Genomic DNA, 14930 nt, shown 5'->3' with positions numbered 1-14930 from the left:
AACAAACTTAAATACGAGATCCACAGGCAAGAAACTCACTGGAGCTGCTGGTGTGCTGAGAACAGACATGAAGAGCGCAGAATATTTAACAGACATCAGCAAACAAAGAACGGAGGCTGACCTGTGGGCAGACGGGGGGGACAATGGAATATTAGGAATATATAAATAAATAAATGTGGATAAATAGTAATGAAAGTAATACAACACATTTTAGGGTTGTGTATTATAGAAGTAAAGATTTAACTCTGACAGTTTATTCAACGTTTAAAACTATAATACGTTTATAGCCCGTCTTTAAGGTGACTTGTTAAATGTTGGCGACTATTTCATTTGGACATTCGAGTAAACAACAACAGTCAAACATTTGTTTTAATCTGACTGACTCAATCAAGTAGAGCCCACACTTAAGTCAACGTCAATCCATTAATATTAGGCGGACACAAATTTGTATTGTTATGTTCATTAAAATTTTCTTCAGACATTGTTTAGTAACAATGAATATCTCATATCCAAACTTTTATTATCATTATTTTTTCAGAACTGCTAATCATAAAATAACGTTGGTAAAAATACACTGCAGTCTTAATAATGCACTCGACAAAGTGTTATAGTGTAAGATACTGGCACTAGCAGACTATCATCGCAGATGTATTTTATGAATATACACTCCGTCTCTTACAGTCACTTTATCTTACACGTCCACCTTTAGAAATGACTCCCACCTTTCTTTTTACACATCCATAAGGCAATTGGCTAAAGTGCAACATGAATGACAAATAACACCGATTGGGGATTTGATAAATAAAAAGGTGATTGGCCGAGACGTTTAAATTTGCGATTGGCTGATCAGTGCCTGAAGTTCGCAAATTTAATATATGATTGGCTGAATTTGAAAATGATATTCACGCCCATTTTACTCCGGTCTGCAGCAATATCTACTTGCAATCAGCAGCCGATTTGGTCACCGACTCACCGATGGACCTTCTTTGTCTCAAAGAGAAAAAGCAGCTGTTGCAATGGGTGTGACGAGGGTGGACAGGATTAGGAATGAGGACATTAGAGGGTCAGCTCAAGTGGGACAGTTGGGAGACAAAGTCAGAGAGGCGAGATTGTGTTTGTTTGGACATGTGCAGAGGAGAGATGCTGAGTATACTGGGAGAAGGGTGCTAAGGATAGAGCTGCCAGGGAAGAGGAAAAGAGGAAGGACTAAGAGAAGGTTTGTGGATGTGGTGAGAGAGGACATGCAGGTGATGGGTGTAACAGAACAAGATGCAGAGGATGGAAAGATATGGAAGAAGACGATCCGCTGTGACAACAGCTAACGGGAGCAGACAAAAGAAGAAGAAGGAGAAGAAAAAGCAGCTGTTCTTGCTGTATCTGTAAGATGTGCTTACGCGAGTTCAAATCCTAGTTGGGCTTGTGTATGGTCACTGCCCAGTTGAAAAAACAGACTTTTTAAATAACAACTACTTAGTACTTGTCTGTAACTTAACAAATATGTTTAGGAGAGATTATGAATGATTCACATGGAGCACCTCGTTCCTTGGTGTGGAATCCTGTCCACGTAGAATCTGTAACAAACTGATGAGCATATTTTGTGTAAGGTAGCACATATTATAACAATCCAGAATCTACTCTGCGCCATGTCGATCATATCAGAGAGGCTAAGAAACGCTTCACTAAAGTCGACGTGGTCATTACACCAGTATATGCGCAAGACACTCTCATTAAACGTTTTTACTATTCAGTGATTCCCAGATCTGTAGCTGATTTGTAAAAAAAAAAAAATCTCTTCAATATAGTCTTGTCACAGGATTATATATATTGTGAAAGCCAGCCCGACAACAGACAGACAGACACCACTCTTAAGTCCACCACACACAGTTTACTTACAGTATGTACAATATAAGTGTCCAAATAGTCCCGTACACACACAGTGCTCCAGCACCAAACACCCTTCAGTTCAGGGCCTCTCAACAGTCCTCCCTGAGCCGCCTTTCCTCCTCACTCCCGAGCGTTGCCTTCTTCCACCCGACTCCTGCTCCCTGAATGGAGTGAGGCGGCCTCTTTTATCTTGTGCCCGATGTGCTCCAGGTGCCTGACAATGAACTTCTATCATATAACGATGAATTTATATGTAAAAAGTTGTCTTAATCGCAGCACAGTACAAAAATAAAACATTTCCTTTAACACATATGATAGTTGTCCAGTCTGTATCATTCCTAATCAATCTTCTAGTTACAGAGGCGCAATCCCAGTCACTAACACATTTACCGTGTAGCCCCCCCCCCCCCAAAGTAAAAACACATTCCATCTGATTAATTTAATATTTAATTAATTAAACCCCTAAACCCGCAATCATCCACCAAAATAACAGTTGAAATCGTTACTCATATGATTTGTTTTGTTATACACATTAAACTAAATATAAATCTATTTACACTTCAGACACTGGAAGCCGCTGACGAACCCCTCTCTTTGTCGCCAGTCTGTAGCAGCGAAAAACTAAAAGCATTAGAGTTTAACAGAAGCCATTGAACTTGATCATGAGTTTGTGTTTGAGTTGTGTAACATTAATGCGAATGGCCAGGAGGTGTCACTAGAGAGGTGAGTGTCAAATGCTTCGACACAAATGATTCAGATGCTTCTATGCTTCATGAGGCTTCACTCTGCCCATTACTATGCAATTCAAGCTCTGCCGATCCAATAAGCTACTCATGATATGCGGTGTCAGCGAGCTTTCCTATCAAACATGTCGGTAGACGTCACTCATAGCGCGACAAGACAGTCAGCTGATAATCATTGATTTTGAATTGATTACCCCACAAACACACGCCAAACCTTCTCTGCCAATGCGCACGTTATTTCTGTATCTGATACGCGGAAAACGCTGTACTTCCAGGAGTCTGCACGTAACCACATTTATTCAATTGTTTGTTGACTTTGTGTGCGTCTAATTGATGAAAGTTATGCTTTGCTGTTTATTAGAAATAGTTTTTTGCAAATAATGATAAAGCTCGTAACGTTGTTTTACTAACATGTTCAGACAACCCTTTATGTCAAAGTGTGTTCAGTTTTACCTTCAACCTTTAATTCGTTGTATGTTGGTGTTAGCCAGTCCACCCTGTCTCGGCTCCAGCTGGTGCAAAATGCTGCTGCACGCCTTTTAAGTGGCACATGAAAGAATGAGCACATTACACCTGTACTATCCTCACTGCACTGGCTGCCTGTTCAGTTTAGAGTTCATTTTAAGATTCTTTTATTTGTTTTGAAGTCCTTAAACCTCGCTGAGCTGCTGCATATGCACTCTCCTTTCCGCTCACTCAGATCAGCTGGTCAGCTGCTTCTGGATGTGCCGAGGACTCAGTGAAAGCTCAGGGGGATAGGGCTTTTACCGTTGTGGCTCCAAGGCTCTGGAATTCACTGCCGATCCTCATTAGACAGGCCTCCTCACTGCCCATTCTTAAGTCTGCTCTTAAGACTTACCTTTTTGGTTTGGCGTTTGATCCTGTGTGAGCAGTTGATTTTACTCTGTTTTAACTCTGTTTAGTTGTGTTGACTATGTTTTAATTAGTTTCATTTATTGTATTTTATTTTACTTATTTATTATTTTGTTTTTGTTTAAAATTTATTTTAGCCTATGTTCAGCACTTTGGTCAGCGGCTGTTGTATGTAAAGTGCTTTATAAATAAAGTTGACTTGACTTGACTTCAAAACTGTATAAGTACATTCAGAAATGTTGCTTCTTTATTAATATACAAGAGCATCAAGCAAACAGACTTGGTAATAGTTGTTTAAGTAGTGATTTGTCTCAGTCTGTACAGCGCTAACGTATTTAGTAAGTTTTATTTAGTGCCTTTTGCCAACGACTGCACGTCATAGCGCTCTGTTAATTTCTGCTGCCATCTACTGACCTTTTTGGGCATGAACTGTATTAGCGTTCTCTGAGCCTTTATTTTGTTATTTTATGTTATTGTATTTGCTCTGTTTCAGAAACCACGCATACTGTAAATATTTGTCTGCAACAAAAAAAAAAAAATCCATTGCAGCAATTCCTACCTTTGCAACGTTCAGCAGTTAATTGAGATCTTTCTACCATAATTCTGGTCTGCCTCGTCCTTCTTATCAGGGATTAGGATTTGGTGCCACAGACAGACAGCAGTTTGACGCACGCACTGTTTGACAAGCATACTGTAAGTGCTTCATGAAACACATGACGGGGCTTAGCTGGCTACACACAGACAGGTGATGTTCATACTCCCCAAATATACTGAGGCTGAACTTGCAGCTTGGGGGGCTCTTAGTGGCTTTGATGGCCCTCTGCTTCTGTGGAGACTTCATAGAGCGATACATGGTGCTGTATATTGTACACAATTATTATGATTATCATCATTTGTAATGGTTCTAAATTATGTGTTTGCATGAGTACAACTGATTAAAAATTCAATTGCAATGAATCTCTCAGTTTAAATTTGTAATCGAAAGTCACTTTGTATTAATTGCAATTTGTCATATTTCCTTCAAGCAAATTAATATTTTTCTTTAAAGTGGAAATAACTCAGGGATTACTTTCTAATACAAAACAGTTTTAATAATCAGTTGCCTATGTATATTAAATTATTTTGGTTTCTTTATTGAACAGTTTTGTGTAACAAACAAATGAACAAACAGTACAACACTAAATAGTGAACGGCTCAAAGTAGGATTAATTAATTAATACTTTTGTGCCACACAACAATGCAAATTAGTTGGAACTTTGATTGGTTATGTCAATAATTCTGTCTTTAAAATGATAGGAAGATGAAAAATTAAACATTATTGCATTTCTGCCTATTTATTTAACCAGTTGCTTAAGCAGACTTCAGTTTATTTCCACCAATTGTTGAAGTGATGATATCCCAGATATAAAAACAAACGTTCCCAAGCGACCAGTGCTGGGAAACGTTACTTAAATTAAATTCATTACATCGCTCATTACTTTTAAAATCCTAATCTCCTCCAGTTCAGCACATTAACATTGCTAGTCTAATATATAAAGCAGAGTCCATGTATGTGTGTATGTACGCTTGTTTGTACCCCATACAAATCTCCACCAGGCGTATGATCGCCACCAAACTGGGCATGGGGCTCCTTTGTGACCAGGAGAAGGTCATAGGGTATGTTTGGTGGGGAAAAATGTTCGTGGTGAACCGCAGGGCACCTTTTCACCAACACAACGTTCGGCACATGTCTCTGAACTTAAGATGGCCACATGTTGCAACAGAAGTTCACTGCGGCGCCATCTAGCGGCAGCTTTGGTCTCTGTGCGTCGCTCTTTACCTGTGTTTCTTTAAATTGACAAGAGATGGCAGAAGTGTCCAAGGATGAGAAGGCCAACCATAGACATAGAATTACTAAACGCCTCATGACCAGCACCATCATACGTCAACGTCACCACCACATTGCGAGTGGCACTGCTGTGGAGTGAAGTAATGGATAAAGATGCCTCACGCATGTGCTGCTTGGGATTGTACAAACCGCTGTACGCTCCAAACCAGATCACAGGGATTACATTTCATAGGTGAGGCTAAACAATTGTTTTGGTTATACTTCGCCATTAGAAAATCTCATTTTATAATCTTAGCACTCAAGGTCAGCTTACAATAAAATTAAACAACATTAGTAAAATTAAAACAAGAGAATTATAAACATCAATAATTATCAAACAAACAAAGATAACTGGCAGTAACAGTGCAAAATTCACAATTGGTATGCCAGTTTAAAAAGATAAGTTTTGAGGGCAGTTTTAAAATGTGTTATTGAATCAAGCTGACGAATATGAGAGGGAAGAGGAGCACAATGAGAGACGCTCGAGCTCCCATAGCACTGAGTCTGATGTGTGGTACAGAAAGTCGAGCTGCAGATGAGGATCTGAGTGACGAGAGGAGTGTCAGTCTGTAGGAGATCAGTGAGGTTGTGGAGAGCTTTAAATGTTCAGAGCAGTATTTAGTATTGTATTCTGTAGTTAACAGGGAGCCAGTGAAGTTGAGAGAGAAGAGGTGTAATATGTTCAGTGGATTTAGAACAGCAGGTTATTATCCTGGCAGCAGAATTTTGAAGAAGTTGTAAGCAATGGATACGTTTTTGTGGGATGCCAGATAGAATAGCATTACAGTAATCTATACGTGAGGTGACTCGGCATTAACTGATACTTCAGTACTGTGTTGTGTAAGAACAGGACGAAGTCCAGAAATGTTTCGGAGATGGAAGAAGGCAGTCCGAGAAATGTTACTTATATGGGAGGAATTATTTAATAATAATAAAAAATTAGTAATATTATTTAATAATTGCCATTATTAGTGTATAAATGGATATAAATAATTACATTTAAACGATTCGCCAAAATCTGTTGTATGTAAACGATACTGTTTTAAACGTTATTGTTTTTTTCATCAGAAAACCCAGTTTCCACGTCTACCTGTATTAGTTTAAATGGCACTTTTGCCACTCGCAATATGGCGGATGCTCTGACGTATCGTGTCGACTGGGCAACACAGTGAATGCGCCGTCTATCTATATATGTCTATGATTTGTTTGCTTTCCAACATAGTGTAAATAAGGTAAATTCATCTCTCTGTGGTGCATATTCCATACGTAATACATTATAATTTTCCTGCTTTATGCGAAAATACCCATGTCACCAAAAAAAAAAAAAGACGTACAATTTCACGGTCCAGTTCAGATGCCAGAGAAAAGTCTATTTCAAGGGCGTTTCAAACGCCACAACAGATACAATCCAAAGTGGAGGAACTTACAATAAAATGTGAATCAGAAAACTGTTTGTTCTATTTCTATGTTCTGTTTCTTTCATTTGGGAAATTCAACGGTTAGAGATTCCTGGGCAACGGCGGGTACTCCTGCTAGTACCTTATAAAAGCTTTCTGAAAGAACATTTTCTGGATGAAAAAAGAAATTCCACCTTTAGTTTAACATAACAACAGTTCAGTAATTAACAATTTAACACCAAAATAAAATTCGGGTATTTCAGAACATTTATATTTTTTGGGGTGGTATGCCATGACAAAGGGTAGATAGCCCCCAGTGTAGATCTTCTCCAACGAAGCGCACTTCTGGAGGTGGCACCCAGTCTGAATTCTTTGTGGCTCAGAAGATTCCGATTTGTGAGAATTGTTGGCCACATCCAGTACTGCAATATGTGTAGCAAAGTGTATTCTGTCTTTATAATTTTTTTGTATCCTTTAGGTATGAATTTTCCAAAAAGCAATTGTTTGTGTAAACTTAGCGTCATATTTGGAGTACGGATGCTAATTAATGAGACTCCCCACAGACGGCAGGCACCCTGAGGCGATGGTGGATGCTGTACAGGTAAGTCTGCTCTCTCCAAGCCTTTTCTAATTGTATTCTATTTATTTGACATGTATATTATTTGGTAATTCTCAAGTGTTAAATAAGTTATGTGCCCCCTCCCCACTGAGTTCTTATATACAGTTTTGTATGATTTATTATCAAAAGCAAACAAACAAAAACAAAATAAAATTAAAAAAAAAGAATTTCTTCTTTTAGTGCACTGCCACAGTGTTAAAACATAATTCGGCGTGGTGTACAGCATGATCATGTGTATATTTTGGATTTAAATTTTTATTTTACATTTTATTTTGTTGATTTTGTATTAATATTTTGTGTTTATAATTATTAGTAATTAATTTGATTTATTATTTAATAAGCATTGGCAAGAAGCTGTTTGTATGAAACCCTGTTCTTTTTTTTTTTTTGATTTTGTCAAGGTAAGTTTTTTAATTTTTTGTTATATTAAAATAGCAAAATGTATAATATTATAAAGCTGAACTATTATTTATTGTGCGAGGCTATGTATATTGTAAAGTGTTTTTTTTTTTCCTGATGAAATGTGTATAATATATTGTAAACAGTTCTATATGCTGCGGTGGGTTGGCACCCTGCCCAGGATTGTGTTCCTGCCTTGTGCCCTGTTGTTGGCTGGGATTGGCTCCAGCAGACCCCCGTGACCCTGTGTTCGGATTCAGCAGGTTGGAAAATGGATAGATGAATGGATAGTTCTATATGTAATACGTACGTTATGAAAACAGAGCTAGGCACATGGTGGAGGATGTAGGGGCTTTGGTGAGAAACCATTTGTATGACGCCCTGTTCTTTATTTTGTTTCTGGAAAAGGAAAAAGGATATAAACTTCTATTTCTACTCCATGTTGATTTGTTTTTGACACAACACTAAGTAGGATGGATTTGAGTCGTTACATGTGCTTACTGTCCAGGCAGGAGTGAACCTCACTCTTAAGTCAGGACAGTTCAGTTGTACTTCTCTCCGGTGTGAATTCTGGTGCGTCTCTGAAGTGTACTGCTCTCACAGATTTGTTTGCCATGTTCCAAACAGCAATATGGCCTCTCATTTTAAAGGGCGGAGTGGTGGCTCTGAGGCTAGGGATCTACACTGGCAATCAGAAGGTTGCCGGTCCGAATCCTGTAAAATGCCAAAAGGGACTCTGCTCTGTGGGCCCTTGAGCAAGGCCCTTAACCTGCAATTGCAGAGCGCTTTGAGTAGTGAGAAAAGCGCTATATAAATGCAAAGAATTATGTGAATTTCCCATTGGGATTAATAAAGTATCTGTCTATCTATCTTTGAGATTCATTTCTCAACAATAGTTTAGTTTGCTTAGTTTTCAGGACACGAGTGAACCTCACTCTTGAGTCCTGAAGGGTTCTTGTTTTTCTGGAATGATTTTTGAACTGCTACTGTTTTTATTCTTTTGTGAACTCTTGTGTGACTCTGAAGACTGCCTATCTGTGAAAACTGTTTGCCACATTCATTACAGCAATATGGCTTCTCTCCGGTGTGAACTCTTGTGTGTCTCTGAAGACTGCTCATTTGTGAAAACTGTTTGCCACATTCATTACAGCAATATGGCTTCTCTCCAGTGTGAACTCTCGTGTGTCTCTGAAGATTGCTCATATATGAAAACTGTTTGCCACATTCATTACAGCAATATGGCTTCTCTCCGGTGTGAACTCTAGTGTGGTCCTTCAGATGCCTCATTTCGGAAAACTGTTTGCCACATTCATTACAGCAATATGGCTTCTCTCTGGTGTGAACTCTCATGTGTCTCTGAAGATTGCTCATATATGAAAACTGTTTGCCACATTCATTACAGCAATATGGCTTCTCTCCGGTGTGAACTCTCGTGTGTATCTGAAGATTGCTCATATAGGAAAACTGTTTGCCACATTCATTACAGCAATAGGGCTTCTCTCCAGTGTGAACTCTCGTGTGTTTCTGTAGATTGCCCATCTCTGAAAACTGTTTGCCACATTCATTACAGCAATATGGCTTCTCTCTGGTGTGAACTCTCAGGTGTCTCTGAAGATTGCTCATATATGAAAACAGTTTGCCACATTCATTACAGCAATATGGCTTCTCTCCGGTGTGAACTCTCGTGTGGTTCTGAAGATTGCTCATTTCGGAAAACTGTTTGCCACATTCATTACAGCAATATGTCTTCTCTCCAGTGTGAACTCTCATGTGTCTCTGAAGAGCACTCCTGTTAGAGAATTCTCTAACACATTCCACACTGCAGTGTTTTTTCTTTCCTGTGTAAAATTTAAAACAAAAAGGAAAAAAAAAAAAAAAACACTTATTTTCAATTCGCTGCCTTATCATCAACATTAACTCACATTAAATACATGATGGCTGAAATTAGGAACAACCTTTGATCAGCATAAGCAATTATAAAACTTTTGTTGTACTTGGAAAACACACTTAATTTGTTAATTTTATGTCCTTTATTACAACTGCTCAGTAGGGCCACATGTATAAAACTTCCTTATGCTTGGCCACATATATGAAAGCTGTTTCTTATGCAAAAGTTAGGATTTATAAAACTAGAACTTGCCATTTAAATTGGCTCAACGTTCCCTCAAATTTTGAGCATTTGTAAGTCCCATGCAGACTTTATTTGTGTTGGTATTTTAGCAACTCCAGGTGGAAAAACGAAGAACTGAAAAGAAAATTTCATTTCAATACACATTTCACATTCTGATGTTTGACAGGCTACACAAGAAGTGAGTTTTGGTGTATCACAATGACATTTTGGATCATGATGATGACTTAGCTGATTTAGACTCCCTACTGTCATCCTCTTTGAAGTGTGTGCTGAACTGCAGCCTTCATTACAGAGACCACCATGCAGAAATCACACAATCCCAGTTCTCTTACAGGTCTTAACAGCTGTGGGTGATTTGGCGATGGCAGCTTTTCAGTGTGAACTGCCTGACTGGTGAGGAATCTCTCAGTCACCCTGAGCCACGTAATGCCATCTGTATGGGATGGTATGCTTAAGACGGTAGAGAGATACATGCAATATCGTTACCATCAGGCGGTGCAAGTCCTGATCAAAATGAAATCTGCAGCAACATCTTCTGTCATCAGCAGTGGTGGTCTTACTTGGCCTACAAGTCCCTTTATGATTACTGAGCTCACCAGTGTGTTCTTTCTTGTTATTGATATTCCAGACAGTTGAATTGGGTAATCTTAAGGTTTTCCGATGTCTCTAATGATTTCATTATTATTTTCCAGCTTCTTTGACTTTCACTGGCACAGCTCTTGCCCTCATGTTGATCAATGGCAACTACAAAGACCAAAGGCAGTCTGTAGGTAAGAGTAAGCGGAGGTGTCTTAGGACTATGGTACCATTATGGTACCATGAAAGGGGAGGATGATTCAGAAAAAGTGCTGTCATTTCTACAAGGTGTGACTGAAATGTTTGCAAATCCCCTTAAATGAAAATCAGTAATTTGTACTTTAATTACATCTGAATTATTTAATTTGTAATTTTAAACGGTGGATTAAAGGAGTAAATGCAAGAAGAATGTTTCATTGCATCCGCCATTATGGAGGGTACTATATAAAACAGAATGCCACGCCAAGCATGAAAAGTGCACCTTCAATAATTAGAATGTGTCCTGACATTATCCACACTTGAACTAAAACCACTTGACACCAAAACAAACAACAAAATGTCTTCTTTCATTCACCAAAGCAAAAGAGAGCAATGGATGAGTGACGCCTCAGTGCACAGGCCTACAGAACTGCAGTGACATCGGGGGAAAAAAATAGAAGATGAGAAAACCGAGGAACAGCTCAGCTGTTGGTGTTTCAGCTCTACAGAGGAGTGGCAGGTGACACCAGGACTGGTAACCTTTGTGACACGCTGGTGACATTTATACTCACCATTATAATGTTAAAGGGTATCTACTATCAGGACTTATTTATGTTGAGTAAGCTAAAATTTGCCAGGTTTTACTGTCTATTTGATCCATTGTGTGTGTTCATGTATGGAATTATTATCTCTGTTATGGCTGCAAACATCAAGCAGTCCAAGCCTGCACTCAATGAAGAGCGCTATAAAGATGAAATACAACTGAATTAAACAGTAGTGTTACACAAATTAATTGGCCTTGAATTAAAACTGCCCAGATTTTGCTGTTTATTGTGAAATTGGCTTGTAGTTGGTTGACTGGTCTACCAATTTCATGACATGGAATATATTAAGCTGAGGACACGCGTACAACTGACAGAGTGCACAGAGTGGAAAGTGGTGAAGAAAATAACTGCTGTGTGGAAATATCTTAAAGTATCTGAAATGTGATATGAATTTTATATATAAAGTTTAAAATGAAAAAGTTAGTTGTTAGTTGTGGTGTATTTAAAGCAAAGACATTTCCCGCAACTAATTTGATGAGAAACATTTAGGTACAACACACAGCTGAGCATATCGACTTTCAACAATGCAGTGAAAGCAGGAAAACCGCTAAGGAAACAAATGTGTCTTAGCTGTCAATAATGGCAGTGTTTGAAAAGAACCAGACATATGATCAGGACAGGACATAAAAATCAGAGTATCCCTCAAAAATAAATTGCAATTTATCATTTTAGATACACCACCATTTTCTATAGTAGGAAGTTTAGGATTCCATCTTTTAAGTCCTATAACATGTATGCACGATATACAATGGCGAGAGGATGCTTCTTTTCAGACGTAGCAGTACCAAGATGAACACTTTCATGACATTTCATATACAGTGACATGCAAATGTGTTATGATGAAAATAACTGTTACTGTGAATAGTTAAGTCAATATCAGATTAATTGATCTCCAAAAGCCATAAAGTTAAAGATAAAACATTCTTTTCTGCATTTTAAACAGGATTTGTGTCTTATTTTTGATTTGTAGAGTGAAAAAAGGAGGAGTACCCCAGAAATGTTTGTGCACCCCAAGAGATTGGAGGTCTCAGATGTCTTTTTTTTCCCCAAGACGTCAGACCCTAATTAGCTCCTTAGGGCTTTGCTTTTTTACAATCATCATTATGAATGGCCAGGCGATGCAAAATTCAAAGCTGTATAAATTCTCAGACGCCTCAAACCTTGTCCCAGCAATCAGCAGCCATGGGCTCCTCTAAGCAGCTGTCTAACACTCTGAGGAATAAAATAATTTATAGTCACAAAGTAGGAAAAGACTATAGAAGATGTCAGAGTTTTCAATTAGCCACCTCCTCAGTTGGTAACGTTATGAAGAGATGGCAGTTAACAGCAATGGTGGAAATCAAGTTGAGGTCTGGAAGACCAAGTCAACTTTCCAAGACAAGTGCACACAGCATTGCTAGAATGGCAAATCTAAACCCCTGTGTCTTAAAGCTTCTTGGTGGTCTTTTGTAGTCCGACTCTGGAGTGGTGATGCACTGTTCTACTGTCCAGCGACACCACCACACATATAACCTTCAGGAAAGAGCCATCAGAAGAAAAATTTCCTGTGTCCTCACCACAAAATTCAAAGTTTGCAGATGAACATCTAAACAAGCCCGATGCCTGTTGAAAACACGTCCTGTGAACTGATTAAGTCAAAATAGAACTTGTTGGCCACAATGTGCAAAGGTGTGTTTGAAGAAAAAGGGCACAGAATTCCATGACAAGAAAACGTCTCTGACTGTTAAGGATGGGAGAAGATCAATCACACAGGAGCACCAGGAACTGTTTACTGGTAGAGGGAGGAATGAATTCAATTAAATATTTGAAAATTCTGAAACAAACATCACACCATCTATAAAAGTTAAAAATGAAAAAGTATGGCTTCTACAAAAGGATAATGATCAGAACTGCACCCCAGAATTCACAATGGCCCAAGCTTAATGTTTTGTCATGGCTCTCTCAGTTTCTCGATCTGAACATTAATGACAATCTGTGATGCGACAGACTGCCTGGGCCCAATCCCAGCAGTGATGCCTCCAGCACAGAAAGACAAGGGGAGAGGGCTTAGTCTGAATACTGTCTCCCCCAGACCGATAGAGGGCAGCCACCTTGGCTTGCAATGGGGCCACGGTTTTGGAGCATGGATGCTCAACCTTACTGGGGCCCATTGCCACCACCAGGAGGTGCCTGGATGTTTACTGGGCCCCGTTTAGCAGCACCTCCACCACACTAGGAAGTGCTGTTGGAAGAAGGTCATTGGACGCCTGGGGCCTCATGTATAAACGATGTGTACGCACAAAAATGTTGCATACTCCCGTTTCCATGCTCACATCATGATGTATAAAAACTAAACTTGGTGTAAAGCCACACACATTTTCAGGGCAGCTAAATCCTTGGTGTACGCAAGTTCCCTGCTTGGTTTTGCAAACTGGCAGCCCCCAGCATCAATGTAGTGCTTTTGTTCCAGTGTTTCCCTTTCATTTTTAGATCCACATCCCTGACACGGCTTTATCAAATACACTGAAATTAACCACATATTGTTAATTAATTTAAGGCATCTGATTGTAATTAACCTGTAACAATATAATGGTTCACAGAATGGCCAAACTATTCCAAATACCATAGTAGCTTTAGCGTTGTTACTCTCAAGTATTCATCCCACTGTATCTGAGTGTGGAATCACAGCTCTACAGCAGCTGATCAGAAAGAGAATTAACGGGATACAGCATCAAGCACATGCTGCCTCAGCCATGCTGTCTATTTGAACTACTCTCATACGGCAAAACGCTTCAGAGCCTTTCCTGTACTGACCTCATGGTTCAGAGTTTCATCCCAAGAGCTCTAAACGCACTGACTCAGTTCAAATGCTCCTTGTAGATCTTTTGTACTTAAGTACAATTACCTCACTGTAAACTTGCGATACAGTTATAATGTTGCACAACCTGAGCCACTTTATGAAGCGCGTATTTACATATGATGACAATATCATTTTTAAGATGAAATGCAGCAAAATATGTTTATTACATTATATAGCTATGAAGAGGATGAAGAATAGAAAAGGCATTGGTCTAGATGACATACCTGTGGAAGCATGGAGGTGTTTAGGAGAGATGGCAGTGGAGTTTTTAACCAGATTGTTAAATGGAATATTAGAAAATGAGAGGATATTTAAGATTAAGGGGGATGTGCAGGATCTGTACTAATTACAGGGGAATAAAACTGATGAGCCACAGTGTGAAGTTATGGGAAAGAGCAGTGGAAGCTAGGTTAAGAAGTGAGGTGATGATTAGTGAGCAGCAGTACGGTTTCATGCCAAGAATGTGCACCACAGATGCAAGGTTTGTTCAGAGGGTGTTGATGGAGAAGTTTAGAGAAGGCCAGAAGGAGTTGCATTGCGTCTTTGTGGACCTGGAGAAAGCATATGACAGGGTGCCTAGAGAGGAGCTGTGGTATTGTATGAGGAAGTCGGGAGTGGCAGAGAAGTATGTAAGGGTTGTACAGGATATGTACGAGGGAAGTGTGACAGTGGTGAGGTCTGCGGTAGGAGTGACGGATGTATTCATGTTGGAGGTCGGAGTACATCAGGGATTGTTATTTGCAATGGTGATGGACAGGTTGACAGACAAGATTAGACAGGAGTACCCGTGGACTATGAT

At 39.2% G+C, this 14930-nt stretch overlaps 1 protein-coding gene across 1 annotated transcript in view; it reads right to left on the bottom strand.

The window, feature by feature from the left end:
- Positions 1-8673: 8673 nt before the first annotated feature.
- LOC114644776 (zinc finger protein 665-like) overlaps positions 8674-14930 on the bottom strand; it is an 81078-nt gene continuing 74821 nt past the window's right edge. Inside the window, exon 3 of the mRNA XM_051921631.1 lies at positions 8674-9620. Within this exon, the coding sequence (XP_051777591.1) occupies positions 8689-9620 (932 nt within the window). The 3' untranslated portion in view covers positions 8674-8688. The remainder of the gene's footprint in view (positions 9621-14930) is intronic.

Source organism: Erpetoichthys calabaricus, assembly GCF_900747795.2.
Source record: "Erpetoichthys calabaricus chromosome 1 unlocalized genomic scaffold, fErpCal1.3 SUPER_1_unloc_12, whole genome shotgun sequence".
Taxonomy (NCBI): Eukaryota; Metazoa; Chordata; class Cladistia; order Polypteriformes; family Polypteridae; genus Erpetoichthys; species Erpetoichthys calabaricus.
Note: the sequence above shows the minus strand (reverse complement) of the source record. Positions and strands in the feature narration are given on the sequence as shown.